The following is a 17,485-nucleotide window of genomic DNA, read 5'->3' on the forward strand; positions in this document are numbered from 1 at the left end:
ACCTCTCCAGCACATCACCAAGGATCTACAACCTATCCTGAAGGACGACCCATCACTCTCACAGACCTTGGGAGACAGGCCAGTCCTCGCTTACAGAGCCCCCCAACCTGAAGCAAATACTCACCAGCAACTACACACCACACAACAAAAACACCAACCCAGGAACCAAACCCTGCAACAAACCCTGGTGCCAACTCTGTCCACGTATCTATTCAAGGGACACCATCATAGGACCTAACCACATCAGCCACACCATCAGGGGCTCATTCACCTGCATATCTATCAATGTGATATATGCCATCATGTGCTCTGCAATGTACATTGGCCAAACCGGACAGTCTCTACTCAAAAGATTAAATGGACACAAATCTGACATCAGGAATCATAACATCCAAAACCCAGTAGGAGAACACTTCAATCTCCCTGGTCACTCAACAGACCTAAAAGTGGCAATTCTTCAACAAAAAAACTTCAAAAACAGACTCCAACGTGAAACTGCAGAACTGGAATTAATTTGCAAACTGGACACCATCAGAGTAGGCCTGAATAAAGACTGGGAGTGGTTGGGTCATTACAAAACCTAAACTTAATTTCCCCCAACCATTACTCACACCTTCTTGTCAACTCTCTGAAAGAGGCCACTCTCATTACCACTTCAAAAGTTTTTTTTTTCCCCCCTTGGTATCCTGCTGTCAATTGAATCATCTCGTTAGACTAACCTCACACTTGGTAAGGCAATTCACATCTTTTTATGTATTTATACCTGCTTTTGTATTTTCCATTCCATGCATCTGATGAATTGGGTTCTAGCCCACGAAAGCTTATGCCCAAATCAATTTTTTAGTCTCTAAGGTGCCACAAGGACTCCTCGTTGTTTTTTTTTAAATGAAAGCTGGTCATTGTATTGTTGTGAAATGTATGTACTGTACTGACATTTTAAAAGTTTTGTTTAGAAACTGTAGTATCTAAAGTCTGTAACTGGCACAGCTGACAAACAGATTTCTTCCAGACAGGAGATAAGATGCGTCTGTCAAATGGAAATTGAGCATTGAAAGCCAAATATGCATACTGCAAAACAGGCAGATGGGAAGATGCTGGAGACTGGTACCCACAGGGGGTTGTCTTGTCTCTGGGGTGCAAAGACAATGGAGTGTGCGGTATAAGAAGGAAGCAGAGGGACCACTCTTTTATTCTGCACTTGAGGGGGTGACCAAGCAGAGCTGTAGCTCACGAAAGCTCATGCTCAAATAAATTGGTTAGTCTCTAAGGTGCCACAAGTACTCCTTTTCTTTTTGCGAATACAGACTAACACGGCTGTTCCTCTGAAACCTGCCATGAAAACAAGCTCTCAAACAATGTTGGCTGAAATGATGTAAGGAAGTTCTTAGATGAGAAATTGCTTTAGACAGGGTTAGCTTGTTATAGTTCAGTCTAAGTCTACCAGAAGTGTGTTATATTTTTGTTTTGTTTGTAACGTGTTATTCTTATTGCCTTTTCTCACTCTCTCTTAAAATCTTTACCTCTGTTATTAAACTTATACTGTAGAACCTCAGAATTATGATCACCTTGGGAATGGAGGTTGTTCATAACTCTGAACAAAACATTATGGTTGTTCTTTCAAAAGTTCACAAACAAACATTGATGTAATACAGCTTTGAAACTTTACTATGCAGAAGTGCTGCTTTTAACCATCTTAATTTAAATGAAACAAGCACAGAAACAGTTACCTTGTCAAATATTTTTTAAAAATTGTCTTTTTTTTTAGTAGTTTACATTTAACACAGTACTATACAGTGTTCACTGTTTTCCCCCATCCTAACTCTGCTACCTTGTACTCTTCTGGTTCCAAATGAGGTGCGTGGTTGACTGTTCAGTTTGTAACTCTGGTGTTTGTAACTGAGGTTCTACTGTACTTGTTTTCACGATAAGTAGATTATAGTGCTGTGTTATCTTGGAGCGGATAGTCATTTGAATCAAACAGGCTGGTGCGTGTATACTATTCCTTTGGGAGCAGGGAACCTGATAATTGCTGTGAGTGTCCAGTGACAGGGGCTGGACTCTGGAGGGGGATGCTTTTGGAGTGGCTCAGGGGCTGGAGTCCTCCTTTGCCTTAAATTGTAAGGCAAAGGAGGGGCTGGTAGAGCCCTAGGGTGATTGCTTGAATGGTTGAAAGACTAGTGGCATCTGGGAGCTGACACCTCGCTACCACAAGAAAGACTCCCTCTAATCAGAAGCAAAGGGTTAATAAGGTGACTTGCAGTCCTGAGGACCCCAAGAAAGTGTCACATCTACTTTTCTGTTAACATGTTATTTTAGTCCATACTCTATTTTTGCTCTATACTGAAGACAAACACAGGAAAATGCATTGTTTAAACTGTGAGAAATCCTTTGTCTAAATTTCTGTGGTTGTCTCAAATATTTTGTACATAGTTATGAATAAATATTCCTTTGGGAAGAGTTCTGCCCAAGAAAGGGAGGGTAAGTAGTAGCTGTGATATCTGAACTACCTGTCTTGTTTAACAATACAGTAACTCCTCACTTAAAGTCGTCCCGGTTAACGTTGTTACGTTGCTCATCAATTAGGGAACATGCTCGTTTAAAGTTGTACAATGTTCCCTTATAATGTCATTTGGCAGCCGCCTGCTTTGTCCACTGCTTGCAGGAAGAGCAGCCCGTTGGAGCTGGAGGGGGGGGGCACGCCTTGGAACCAGGGGGGACCGGCAGCCCCCCTATTACCTCCCCACTCCCCTAAGTTCCCTGTGCAGCAGCCGCCCAGGAGGCTATCAATTGCCAGCAGTTCAGCTGTCCCTCCCCCCCTCCAAGTGCTGCTCCTGCCCTCTGCTTTGGAGCTGCTCCCTGGAGCCTCCTGCTCGCTGTGCAGGGGCCTAATGTCAGGGTGTCCCCATCTACCATGAACCCCGCTTACCCCATCTTCCATAGAGCAGTGGGGACACGCGACAGGGCTCAGGACAGAGGGAATTTTCTGGCAGCAGCTGCCATCTCAGCTTGCTGATTAACTTAAAAAGGCAATGTACTTAGAGTGGGGTCAGCTACTTAAAAGAGCAATGCACATAATTTAGCAGTAAGGCATCCCCTGGGAAATATCCCACCCTCTAACTCCACCACCTCAACCAAGCTTCACAATCATTATAATCTAACTAACCTCACAATCATCATTGCTGCGTATCAGTATTAAATTGTTTGTTTAAAACTCATAGTGTGTGTGTGTGTGTGTAGTCTTTTGTCTGGTGAAAAAAATTTCCCTGGAACCTAAGCCCCCCATTTACATTAATTCTTATGGGGAAACTGGATTTGCTTAACATCGTTTCGCTTAAAGTCGCATTTTTCAGGAACGTAATTACAACATTAAGCGAGGAGTTACTGTATTAACAATTTTAAACTGTAATCCCATTGTTCCCCGTGATTGGGGAAATTCTGGTAGAGGGTAGTCTCTCCTCCCAGTTTATTGGCACAGCATAAAATTCTCTACAGGGCCCACAAAAGGTCTGAGGAAAAATAAGTCAGTAGGGTAGTCATCTGCCCTTTGGAAAAGTGTAATAGTTTATCTTGGAAACCTCCCAAGTGAAAAGAAAGGAGAATTTTACACAATGTATATGGATGTTCTCAAGAACAAGCAGAGTAATACTGTTGTAAAGTTTACAAGCTTCTCCTCTTTCCCTTTTTTATTACAGTTGGCCATGCTGCCATCCTCTCATCATCCAGGCATGTAACCTTGGGGTTATTTTTGACTCCTTCCCCTTCCTTGCCTCACACATGCAGGCCATTTCCAAATCCTGCTGCTTCTTCCTTTTCAGCATCTCCAAAATTCTCTCCATCCACAGAGCCAACTCTCTCATTACATTCGGTCTTGATTACTGCAACAATCTCCTCTGGCCTCCAAACACACACCCTGGCCTACTTCAGTCCATACAAACCTGATCTTCTTTGCCTGTTGTTTTGATCATGTAACATGCCTTTTCAAATCCCTCCACTGGCTTCCCATCTGATATAACATAAATTTTAAGATCCTTCACACCTTCAAAGTTGTACATAACTCTGCCTTTCCCTGCTTATCCTTCCTTGTCAAGCTTTGTTTCGTCTCACCCCCACACCCTTTTTGTTCTGCTATTGCTCCCAACTTCATCCACTTGGTTTGTGAGTGTCTCTTGCAATCTCCTTCCATGCATTCCCTGACGCATAGTATAATTTCCCTGCCTTCGTCTTCAGGGCTGTCCCTAGGGGGGTGCGGGGCCCTGAACAAATCAGCCCCACTCAGTGGCGCATGGGACCAGGAGCCCAGGAGTGCTGCAGCACCCCCCTGCACTCCTAGTTCCTGCACCTATGTCTTCTGGGACCGACTGTGGCGGCCAATCGCACCAGCCCACAGGGCCCCCCAAACCGCGGGGCCCGGAACGGTCTCCCTGATTCGCCCTATCCAAGGGACAGCTCTGTTCATCTGCACCCTGCCCATATTCCCTCTTAAAAACTCCTGCTGAGCTACTTATAGCAAATCAACCTGACATGGATATAACATGTACATTGTTGTTCCCCTTCCCTCATCTCTGCCTGTTTACGTTGTCAGTACCTCAGAACAGGGACTGTGCTTAATCAGAGCTAATGAAAAATCTCAGTGCAATAGCAGCACCAGAAAAATATGAACCATTAAGTGTGGAAGACTGACTGACAAGCACTTTCAACCCAGGTTGTGCTGCTCAGGGGAAAAGGAAGAGAGGAGAAATCATGCAAGAAAAATAGACCTGGTCCAGCAGGAAAAACTCGCTAAAAAATCCACTTGCATCAGCCCCAGCCCCTCCTGGGAGAAAAGGGATGCAAAAAAGATGCATTGCCTAACTTTAAGCACTGAAATAGGCTTCCAAGGAAGACTGTGGAATCCCCAGGATTGAGCTTTAAGAACAGAAAGAAAAGGAGTACTTGTGGCACCTTAGAGACTAACCAATTTATTTGAGCATAAGCTTTCGTGAGCTACAGCTCACTTCATCTATAGCTCACGAAAGCTTATGCTCAAATAAATTGGTTAGTCTCCAAGATGCCACAAGTACTCCTTTTCTTTTTGCGAATACAGACTAACACGGCTGTTACTCTGAAACCTTTAAGAACAGGTTAGACCAAACGCCTGTCAGGTATAGTTTAGGTTTACTTGTTTCTGCCTCAGCAAAGGGGCCTGGATGCATGATGACCTCTTGAGATCCCTTCCAGCCCCATATTTCTATGATACTATCCTGTCTTACTGCCTTATCATCACAAACCAGGCCCATTAAGGCCAATGAGCAGTGATCCCAACCGGAAAGGCCCGAAGACACTTCCTGGCGGAAGCAGCATTCTGTCTCTGCAAACAGAGCCTGCAACTATCAGTGACAAAGCAGAACAGGCCACAGGCCAGAAACATCCAGCCTTTCCCATGAGGAATATATGCTCAGCCAAAGTTAGTCAAATAAAAGAAGCTGGGGAACCAAGCAGTGACAGTATGGGATGCGGCTCTTAATCAAATTAACAGGTCAGCGGGCATAGCGATGCTTGTCTCTTGCTTACAATCAACCATTTTGCCCAACACACTTTGCCTGAGGGTGTATGCTTACTGGGGAAGCCTGGATATCTGGTTTTGCACTAAAGATTGGAAGTTCCTTTTGAAGCATTGTGCAGACGACCTGAACTGATATAGGGTAGGTGCTTGATGGAATGATAGAGAGGCACTCTTTAGTCCACAGTAGCTGGGCAGGAATATAGCATCTTTTTGCTTAACTTCCCACTGTGGAAGCCCCTCCCCCAACATTTTCTTTGCTGTGAGACTGGCACAGGACATTTGGTTGCAGCCACTTAGCTTTTCTTCCTGGACTAAGTTATATTTCTTGCACTTACTTTTCCACCTCAGGTACAGCCCCTGGGCAACACTGCAGGCGTTTGTTTACAGTCAGTCTTTTACCTTTCAATTGTTTTGTAGCTTACTGATGCTGCTATTTTGGTCATTTTTTCTGTTTAGAGGAACACAAAGGGACATAACCTTTTTTGTACAGGAGCACTGATCCACTACATGGAGTTTTCTGAGAAGAAACACCAAATACAGTGGGCTGTGATGTTGCTCTTTTTAATGTAGACCAATGACCTGGTACAAATGTCTAAAAAAAATTAACTTTCACTCAAAGCTCTCCTGCATGGACTTCAGATAATTTGCTGTTGTCTTTACATATGCCAGAGGGGAGTGGGATTGAAAATCATTCAGGAGACTAAATGAAGTACTTCACTGAGTGACAGCAATTGCTTTAAATGTTATTTTAAACATCGTTTTATATTGCTGCTAGATTGCATGTGACTTCTGGAAAATTTAACTGGATGAAAGAGAATTGTTTGTTAAAGAACCAGAGGGGTCAACTGCCTTAATATGGAGCAAGACAAGAGACATGCAATCCATCTGTCCTAGAACTTAACTACAATTTTTGTAAAACATGCTTAGAAAAAGACAGGGCTTCCTGAAGTGTCCTTTGATATTTGCAAAAAGGCAGGCTGAGGAGGACAAGCAAATGACCAGAGAAGAAAAGAAAGGAAGTAGTAAAGAGCAGGGAGCGGGTAAGAGACAAGGCTATAACAATCACTAACAGTCAACAGAAACTACCAAACAGCTTGTTCGAGAGGAGAAGAGGAAGGAAACGCTTTTGTTAACATTGTAAAAACAAAGATAACCTAGAAGGATTTACAATCACTCAGAAGATTTTTTTTTTTAAGATGATTGTTCAGTTTTAATCAAGACTAAAAGCTGTTACACCATCTCAACTGAATTCAAATACAATCCACATACATGCTTTTGTACTGTAGCATGTTCTGATAGGTGCCCACTTCCTCAGGTTCAATATTTAATTTAAACTTCCAATCTAATAGTGCAATGAGTCATTTCCTAAAGGAAATTGCTGTTCTAATCATTCACTGGATAAGATGTATTCAAAATGCTTCACTCAGAAAGCACAAAACTAAGTGTCCTAGCCAATATTAATTCATCACGAGAACAGTTTTATCACACTTATTGGAGAAGTGCAGAATTTACCTTGGGATTGGCCAAGAGAAAAAAGATCCCATTCAGTTTTTCTCTGCAAACAGGCCACTACTCTAAGTTATGGGGAAAAATAATATTTAGAGTAATCAAACTGATTAACAGCAAAGAGTCCTGTGGCACCTTATAGACTAACAGACGTATTGGTATAAGGTGCCACAGGACTCTTTGCCGCTTTTACAGATCCAGACTAACACGGCTACTCCTCTGACAAATTGATTTACTGTGTGTTAGTCCAGAGGACCACCACCAAAGCCTACTGCCCACATTAATTCCTGATCCAAATGCAGTGCAAGGTGCCAAAGACAATCCTGTTTCTACCTTCTGCTGATTTTGTCTCCTTACCTCAAATCTCCCCCCAACCTCCACCAGAAAGAAAAAATATTTAATTCCTCCTCTCTATTTGTCTCTCTTCTTCCCCTCAATCATATCCACCTTTGTCTGTCTCTCTGTTCCTCTTCTTTCTCTGTCTCCTTTTTTATTTCTCTTTTAGGGTCAGGCCAGCAACTGCAGTAGAAATTTTTTTAAAACGCTATATTCTTAGAGAAAAGAGTCTTCTCTGGAGGGCTGGCTGCAGAATGCAATGGAATGGATTAAGACTGGGTGACAGTCAGTGCGTTTAAGACTGCAGATAGCACTGTTGATAAATTTCAGAGGAACAGCCGTGTTAGTCTGTATTCGCAAAAAGAAAAGGAGTTCTTGTGGCACCTTAGAGACTAACCAATTTATTTGAGCATGAGCTTTCGTGAGCTACAGCTCACTTCATCAGATGTATACCGTGGAAACTGCAGCAGACTTTATATACACACAGAGAATATGTAAAGAGTTGTCACTTTGGATGGGCTAGCACCAGCAGGAGAGTGAATTTGTGTGGGGGGGTGGAGGGTGAGAAAACCTGGATTTGTGCTGGAAATGGCCCACCTGTTGATCACTTTAGATAAGCTATTACCAGCAGGACAGTGGGGTGGGAGGAGGTATTGTTTCATATTCTCTGTGTGTATATAAAGTCTGCTGCAGTTTCCACGGTATGCATCTGATGAAATGAGCTGTAGCTCACGAAAGCTCATGCTCAAATAAATTGGTTAGTCTCTAAGGTGCCACAAGAACTCCTTTTCTTTTTACTGTTGATAAAGTTTGTCCAAGAAAGTTCAGCACTATTCCATTTCTGCTCCTATCACCAAAAATGCTGTGGGTGGAGTCAGTTGAACAAATTCTAAACCCCGATTAACCACAGGTGAGCAGAATACCCATTTGTTCACCACCAATGTCATGTGATATCAGATAACTACTTAATTTGACCCCTTTGGATATGTCTACCCTGCAATAAAGGACATGTGGCAAAGCCTCAGCAGGGCCAGGTCAGCTGACTTGGGCTCATGGAGCTCAGGGTGCAGGGCTATAAAATTGCAATGTAGATGTTCAGGGCTGGGCTCCAGCCCGAGCCGCAATGTCTGCACTGCAACTTTACAGTCCTGCAACCTGAGCCCTGCAAATCTGCGTCAGCTGTCCCAGGGTCTGAGACTCAGTGCCAGGGGGTTTTTAATCGCAGTATAGACATATCCTAGTTATCTTTGTGTAGCTCTTGCTACAAGAGTGTATGTATTTTAAACTAGAACATTATATTAGGAAATCCTGTTTCCTAGCACCAAGGAGTTATTATAAGCGCTAAGTACCAGAGCTTAACACTTAAGCAAAAGAGCGTGATGTGAATAGTAGCTGTGTTAAAATACCAAGCATCAGATTACAAATAAAATTCTGGTTGGAATGTAGTAAATGGTTGTAACTGCTAACTGAACCTTTTAAGAGCAATCCATTTTATCAGCACATTCATATGCTTTTTAATCAAATAAATGGATTTCAGTGGCCTCTTCCTTACCAGCAGTGGCTGAGAGTAAAGTTCAAGCTGTGCTCTGTAAATTATGTCATCCAATACCTCCTGGCCAAGACCCCACTGTCCATTATATCTACAAAACAAAACAAACAAGACATTTATCATTCAGTACTTTTTGAACCCAAACCCTTCTCCTTTGTATCTACAAAGGATATATGCTAACACAGCATAAAGGAATAGATGGAGCGCTTAAGTTATTCTAATTGATATTACAACTAATTGTTCCCTCCCATCTCCCAGACAGAAGGATATTATCATGGTAAGAGTCACAGTAAAGAGGGGTGGAGGGGCAACATTTGAAAGTTACATTACTTGGTATAATTGTTTCGGATTCGTGTGTTTAGGCTAACCCAGTGGCTCCATGTCACACTGCCATTCCAGGGGACCCAGGTTTATCAGCTACCTTGAAGCTTGCAAACATTACACTGGTGAAGAGAAGGGATACTGTGGAAGTGACATCCCTTGGAGAGACGAGGAAACAAGGAGCACCACACTTCAGCACCCAGTGCTGGTGACTGAATGCTGATAAAGGCATTCCCAAAATGTCAGCTGGCCAAGATAGCAAGTCAAAGGAAAATAAGGAGATAAAGCAGTTGATCCTCAAATGAAGTGGTGGCTTAATTCTTGTTTTCATGCATAAAGACAGAGAGAAAATAGGGTATTTTAATTCACTAGAAGCCATCCAGCTCCTCCTCTTCCGAACTCTACCTACTTACATGGCATAATAGACACCTGTGAGCAGCTGCACCATGAAGTCAGGATCTAGTACCACTCTGTTACAGAATTCTTTCCAGCGTTTCTCATGCTGTCGTGGAAATCCACTCACGCAAAGCCTGGCAAAAACACAGAATCAAAATTTTGATCTCATGAACACTTTAAGGAAACATGCTTTACATCCATCAAATGCGAGACACTCAGGTGATAAGCTCTGATTATTCTTCCAAACATTAACTGTTCTGTTTCTTGCTGCAAAGTCACATGTCAGCTCTTGATGCTTTTAAGCAAGTATCTTCATGGCAGAGCCTAGAAACATTGGCCACAATTCCAGTAGTCTATCTTCATATACCCTTATTCACATTAGCTTGGGTGAAATCACCAACCAGGTAGTTATGAGTGTGGGAGACAGAACTTTCTCAGAAGCTAGCCAGAAGATGTGAGAACAACAGTGAATGTGCCTCAGATAGAATGTTTAGTTTAAGGCTACAGAATGGAGAGCTTATCTCCTCTGTAACATACCGTAACAGAATATTAATAGGTGAGTGTTTCATTTCAAAAAATAAATTGGGGCAAACAAAGTTGCTTTCTTTATGAAAAGAACTATTCTTTCAAATGGCATCTTTTTATATTGCCAACTCCTTGGAGCAGGGGCTTTGCCTTCCCCACATTCAGTTCAGCGCTGAAGCACATCATATATATTCAATAAATATAATCACCACTTTTATTTAGAGCTTTGAGATCTGAATATCAGACAACATGGAAGCTGCACACAACCATTCTAATGTATTTAATGCATAAGTATTTACTCTTTATACTCACAACAAGGATTTCTTAGGCAAAGAGCTAATGTAACAAGCCTTAGCCCTTAAGAGCAAGAGAGACAATGGAGCCTAGGGGCTGATGATAAACATCTTAGCTCTTTCTTGCATCAGACGTTTCAATGCTCAACTTTTATAGTGAGTTTTACAAAATATTGAGTCTGGAAATTTCTATAAAGGTTCTGGACAGAGCTGGGAAAAGGCTGTATAAACACCTAACTCAAGCAAAGGGCACAGTGATGATATTGATAATGACAGAGGAAGGTATTGAGAATGGCAAAGATTCCTTTTGGCCAGCACTGCACCATACACAATCCTCGTTTCAGTAAATACTGAAAATGGCATTTTGTACCACTTGTCCAGAATAGACCCTAGATGCCTGAATATTTCTCTCTCTCTCATAACAGAAATATGAGGGAATGCATCTGGCTAAGAATAAGATAATCACTGTTTAATATACAGAATCATCTAGCCTAAAATAGTAAAATAATTTAATCTGGAGATTAACCTGAAAAATTTCTGGTTCTAAACCAATCCAGACACAGAATCTGTTATTTGATGTGTGTTTAATGGCCTATATAAAACGCATTGGTAGTCCAGTTCCTTCCTCGTGGGCAAGGAGAGACATGGACAAAACCTGATAGCACACATGGCACTGCCACTAACTGGCAACTCTGGGCAGAGAAAGTCAGGAACGAACGGGCACGAACATCTAACCAACTGCTCTCCTCACTGTGCCAGTGTTCTTACAAGTCAGGAGTGAGGAACTTTGGAAGGAGCCAGGAGGGGAAGTTTCTATGTAATTATTCTGTGAATAGCTAGGGAACTTTTTTCCAAGTTTATTAAACCAGCACCTTTCATGAGCATAAAAATCACACGCTACAGGGGAAAAGGAAATTCAGAATGTTTTACAGACTAGCATGTCAAATGATGCTGATGGAAAGGAGGAGGTTCCTAAACTGACTTCTGAAAGGGTTTCTTTAAGGGGAACTTGCAAGTGTGTACACAAGTGAGTTTTTCACTCAAGGTTGTTTGCAATACAAGAACAAGCACAGACACTCACACATTTGTATTTACAACATATTCCTGAGGGTAAAAAACACGTATTCAGGAGGAAAAATGAAATGTTGAAGAGACCATTGTACGGGGCAGATTATGATCATTAGGTAGCAGGAATACTCAGGTTTATAAATGCTAGACCCAGATGAGTATTATCCAAGGAGTCTAGTGACAAGGAAAATTGGAAATCCATTGCACGGATTTCATAAATGTCATGGAGGATAAGAATACCAGACAACTAGAGAACAGTGCACTTGTGCCCTCAGCCTATCAGTTTTCCCATCTTTTTAAGAAGTGAGTGTTATCAGGGTGTATGTGGTTTTAGCTGGCTGCTATTGTTAGTCTTGATGGCTTTACTAGGTAAGGAAGGCTTTATTATTTTAATGCGTTTGTTTTGTAAGTGTTTTACTGTACATTCACTTAGAGCAAATGTTTGGGTGCTTTAAAGTGTCATAAATAATTTAATAAGTGTAGCAATCATTTAAGAAAGAAAATAGGTTAACCCAGCAAGCATCTACAAACCTGGACGTCTAATTTCAGCTCTGGGTGAAAGGAAAAAGGAAAACCAAGTGTTGCATCAGAGGTACGACTTGCATGAGATGAAGAGCAGATGTATTTGTTCTGAGCTCTGGTCTTGTTTTTTTGGTAAGTTTCTTAGCTTCTTGTTCCTGGCCTTGTTAGGAACAAATTGTCAGCAGGTCAAAATCTAAAATTATTCCACCAAACAACTTGTTCTTTACTCCTAAGGCCTCTACCTCATATCCTGCTATCTCTAGAAAATCTGTTGACTGAGAACTTGAACATCAAGACATAAAAGTGCACTGACTTGAAGCCTTGCTGCACTTCAGCAGAGACTGGATAATGTAACAAAATAGTTGTATCATATTGAACTAATTTCTAATTAACTTCAGGATGCTGATGCAGCAAAATTGAAATGTGCCTCCTACTGACAAACTACATGTGTTCAGATAGGAAGATTTACTTAATAACCAACCCACTTGGTCATTTGCCACTGCCAATTCAGCTGAATTTTGGATGGAATTTAGTGGAGACATGCACTTAGAAAAGCAAAATTATTGGAAGTTAAATACAAGAAATACAGGAAAATCCACAGGGCAGATTTCCCAAGGCTATTCTCTGTACTATACCTACGCCTAAAACTGGATGGACCAAGGTCAAGGAAGTCTGAGGACTCCAGGCAGTGCCCAAAAATAACTGTCAACCTTTTCAACCATCTTTCAAAAAAGGTCTGAAACAATACAATAATTGACAAGATTCTCCACATCAAGTCATGGCTTCCTGAGCAAATGTTTCCTCTTTAAAAGAAGCTGCCACCCTCTGCCCTCCTGAAAAAAGGCATTTATAATCTACACTAGGAGCAAAAGGAGTTTATTCTCCTTGTGCAGTAACTGGAGTTCTTCGAGGTGCATGTCCCTATGGGTGCTCCACTTCAGGTGTGCTTACATTCCATGTGCCTTTGATTGAAGATTTTTGGTAGTAGTGTCCTTTCAGCCCACGCATGCGCCCTACGCATCCTCATACCCCACATGAGGACACCACAGTGTTGCACAAGTTAACCGCCCTCAATTCCTGCTCCACGGCAAAGTCCCACAGAGGAAACTCTGAAGCAGGAGGAGGAGGAGGGCGGGTAGTGGAGCACCTGTAGGGGGACACATCCCAAAGAACTCCATTTACTGCACAAGGTGAGTAATCTCTCTTTTTTCGAATATTGCCCCATGAGTGCTCCTCTTCAGATGACTTCTAAGCTGCTGAAACTAGGCTGCAGTTGGCTATATACAATTGCATAGGCTCATCGCTTCGGCACAAAGAGAAGGGGATCTCATGTCTCCTCTTGTTGAACCAGAACATGCAGGCTAGATTGTCTGTCATAATTTTGTGTGTGTGCGCCCGACGGCAGGAAGAAGATACTGGCATTCCTAATTGCCCTCATCTCTAGGAGACTGATATGTAACCATATTTCTTGGACAGACCATTTGCCCTGAATGGTGTGAATCCCTAAATGTGCCACCCAACGCAAGAGGCATCTGTCATTATGGATGAATGGAACACCTGCACAGACATTGTTTGACTCTTTCCACCCATTCTATCCAAGAATTGGAAGTCTTGGCACAGTCAAGGAACTATGATGTGATTGGAATAACAGAGACTTGGTGGGATAACTCACATGACTCCAGCACTGTCATGGATGGATATAAACTGTTCAGGAAGGACGGGCACGGGAGAAAAGGTGGAGGAGTTGCACTGTATGTAAGAGAGCGGTATGATTGCTCAGAGCTCCAGTATGAAACTGGAGAAAAGCCTGTTGAGAGTCTCTGGGTTAAGTTTAGAGGCAAGAGCAACAAGGGTGATATATTGGTGGGCATCTGCTATAGACCGCCAGACCAGGAGGATGAGGTAGACAAGACTTTCTTTGGACAACTAACTGAAGTCTCCAGATCTCAGGCCCTGTTTCTCATGGGGGACTTCAATCACCCTGAGATCTGGTGGGAGAGCAATACAGCAGTGCACAGACAATCCAGGAAGTTTTTGGAAAGTGTTGGGGACAACTTCCTGGTGCAAGTGCTGGAGGAACCACCAACTATATGCTCCTCTTGACCTGCTACTCACAAACAGGGAAGTAGAAGCGAGTGGCAACCTTGGCAGCAGTGACCATGAGATGGTCGAGTTCAGGATCCTGACAGAAGGAAGGAAGGAGAGCAGCAGAATACGGACCTGGGACTTCAGAAAAGCAGACTTTGACTCCCTCAGGGAACTGATGGGCAGGATCCCCTGGGAGCCTAATATGAGGGGGAAAGGAGTCCAGGAGAGCTGGCTGTATTTTAAAGAAGCCTTATTGAGGGTGCAGGAACAAACCATCCCAATGTGCAGAAAGAACAGCAAACATGGCAGGCGAATAGCTTGGCTTAATAGGGAAATCTTCTGTGAGCTTAAACACAAAAAGGAATCTTACAAGTGGAAACTTGGACAGATGACTAGGGAGGAGTATAAAAATATTGCTCGCGTATGCAGAGGTGTAATCTGGAAGGCCAAACCACAATTGGAGTTGCAGCTAGCAAGGTATGTGATGGGTAACAAGAAGGATTTCTTCAGGTATGTTGGCAACAAGAAGGTCAGGGAAAGCGTGGGACCCTTACTGAATGTGGGAGGCAACTTAGTGACAGATGATGTGGAAAAAGCTGAAGTACTCAATGCTTTTTTTGCCTTTGTCTTCACAGACAAGGTCAGCTCCCAGACTGCTGCACTGGACAGCACAGTATGGGAAGGAGGTGAGCAGCCCTCAGTGGTGAAAGAACAGGTTAAAGACTATTCTGAAAAGCTGGATATGCACAAGTCCGTGGGTCCAGATCTAATACATCCGAGGGCGCTGAGGGAGTTGGCTGATGTAATTGCAGAGCTATTGGCCGTTATCTTTGACAACTAGAGGTGATCGGGGGAGGTCGTGGTCGATTGGAAAAAGGCAAATATAGTGCTCATTTTTTAAAAAAGGAAGAAGGAGAATCCGGAGAACTACAGAGCGGTCAGCCTCACCTCAGTCCCCGGAAAAATCATGGAGCAGGTCCTCAAAGGAATCCATTTTGACACACTTGGAGTAGAGGAAGGTGATCAGGAACAGTCAACATGGATTCACCCAGGGCAAGTCATGCCTGACCAACCTGATTTTCTTCTATAATGAGATAACTGGCTCTGTGGATATGGGGAAAGCGGTGGACATGACATACCTTGACTTTAGCCAAGCTTTTGATATGGTCTCCCACAGTATTCTTGACAGAAAGTTAAAGTAGTATGGATTGGATGAATGGACTATAAGGTGGATAGAAAGCTGGCTAGATCATCGGACTCAACAGATAGTGATCAAAATCTCAATGTCTAGTTGGTGGCTGGTATCAAGCAGAGTGCCCCAGGGATTGTGGATGACACTAAACGGGGGGGGGGGGGGGAGGGGAAGAGGTAGATATGCTGGAGGGAAGAGGTAGGGTCCAGAATGACCTAGATAAATTGGAGGATTGGGCCAAAAGAAATCTGATGAGGTTCAACAAGGACAAGTGCAGAGTTCTGCACTTAGGACGGAAGAATCCCATGCACTGTTACATGCTGGGGAACCAACTGGCTAAGCGGCAGTTCTGCAGAAAAGGACCTGAGCATGACAGTGGACGAGAAACTGGATATGAGTCAATAGCGTGCCCTTGTTGCCAAGAAGGCTAACCGCATATTGGGCTGCATTAGTAGGAGCACTGCCAGAAGATCGAGGGAAGTGATTATTCCCCTTTATTTGGCACTGGTGAGGCCACATCTGAAGTATTGTGTCCAGTTTTGGGCCACTCACTATAGAAAGGATGTGGACAAATTGGAGAGAGTTCAGAAGAGGGCAACGAAAATGATTAGGGGACTGGAACACATGACTTATGAGGAGAGGCTGAAGGAACTGGGCTTATTTAGTCTGCAGAAGAGAAGAGTGAGGGGGGATTTGATAGCAGCCATAAACTACCTGAGGCGGGGTTCCAAAGATGATGGAGCTCAGCTGTTCTCAGTGGTGGCAGATGACAGAACAAGGAGCAATGGTCTCAAGTTGCAATGGGGGAGGTCTCGGTTGGACATTAGGAAGAACTATTTCACTAGGAGGATGGTGAAGCTCTGGAATGGGTTACCTAGGGAGGTGGTGGAATCTCCATCTTTAGAGGTTTTTAAGTCCCGGCTTGACAAAGCCTTGGCTGGGATGATTTATTGCGGCTGGTCCTGTTTTGAGCAGGGTGTTGGACTAGATGACCTCCTGAGGTCTCTTCCAACCCTAATCTTCTATGACCCAGAGAATCTTATATTTGCTGAGGGATGACACCAGTTTTTTCAGGATGTGTTTGTTGGGAGTGCCATCCTGTGCCAGCCCTGGAAACATCGAAGCTGTAACCTAGCACATTGGGTCAGAAAGGTACAAGCTGCCATATATCCAAGTAGTTGAAGGCAAGTTTTTGTTGAAGGCGGGGGACTGACTTGAATTTTTGAGCTGAGGTTTGTTCAACCTGTCCATGGGAAGCTAAGCTTTGGCTGACACTTTGTCTAAGGAAGCCTCAATGAATTCTATCCTTTGCACAGGGCTCAAAATTAATTTCTTGATGATGAGATACAAACGTAGTCTGCGAAACAGGGACAATGATGTCTTGGTGGCTGAGAGAGGCTCTTTGTCAGATTGGCCCTTGAGTAGACACTTGTGAGAAAGGATGAATTGCCACATAACAGGTGTCCAATTTCCTAATTCTAATGAAGGAATTTTAGCTGCAAGAGAGTCACCCATCCTGAATTTTTGTGTTTTCACAAAGCCATTTTTAGGAGTCTTAGATCTAGAATTGCTCTCCATACCTCATTCGTTTTTGGGACCAGAAAAACACCTCCCCCAGCATTGAGCTGGAACTGTTTCTATGGCTCTTATACATAGAAGGGAGTTGATTTCCTGTTCTAGCAAGAGCTCATGAGAAGGGTCGCAGAAAAGGGACAGAGAAGAGGGTGGATAGTGGGGAGAGAGGTAAAATGGATGGATTATGTAATTTCCAACACCAGTGTGTCGGATGTGATCTGATCCCATGCGGGCTGAAAGTAGAAGAGACTATTTCCAAAGAGGGGAGTGTTAGCCGACGGCCAAGGATGTTTGGTGAGGTGCCAGCTATGCCCGTTTATACCATCCGTGACTTTAACCACTAGGACGCACTGTCCCTTCGCGGCAGGCAGCCCGGGCTAGGCTGACGGATGCCCCAAGGTCCTAACCACCCGTGACTTTAACTGCTAGAGCTCAGAGCTCCTTCGCAGCGGGCAGCCAGGATTGACTGACAGGTGCCCCAAGAGTTTGTCCCGTGGAGGCGGCACAACTCAACGCTAGGCTCTTAGTACTCTCACCTAATGGCCAGGCTTTAGAGCCAAAACGGCTGAGGT

The 17,485-nt window shown here is 43.4% G+C and overlaps 1 protein-coding gene across 8 annotated transcripts in view; it reads right to left on the bottom strand.

Annotated features, from left to right (window-relative positions):
• Positions 1-17,485, bottom strand: part of HYCC2 (hyccin PI4KA lipid kinase complex subunit 2) — a 100,244-nt gene that overhangs the window by 18,309 nt on the left and 64,450 nt on the right. For all 8 annotated transcript variants that reach the window (XM_075118064.1, XM_048868859.2, XM_048868857.2 and 5 more), the window contains 2 exons: positions 9,668-9,784; positions 8,937-9,024 (listed from right to left, as the gene is read on the bottom strand). In XM_075118064.1, coding sequence (XP_074974165.1) covers positions 8,937-9,024; positions 9,668-9,784 — 205 coding nt within the window. The remainder of the gene's footprint in view (positions 1-8,936; positions 9,025-9,667; positions 9,785-17,485) is intronic.

The sequence above is a fragment of the Caretta caretta genome, chromosome 11, assembly GCF_965140235.1.
Source record: "Caretta caretta isolate rCarCar2 chromosome 11, rCarCar1.hap1, whole genome shotgun sequence".
NCBI classification, from domain to species: Eukaryota; Metazoa; Chordata; order Testudines; family Cheloniidae; genus Caretta; species Caretta caretta.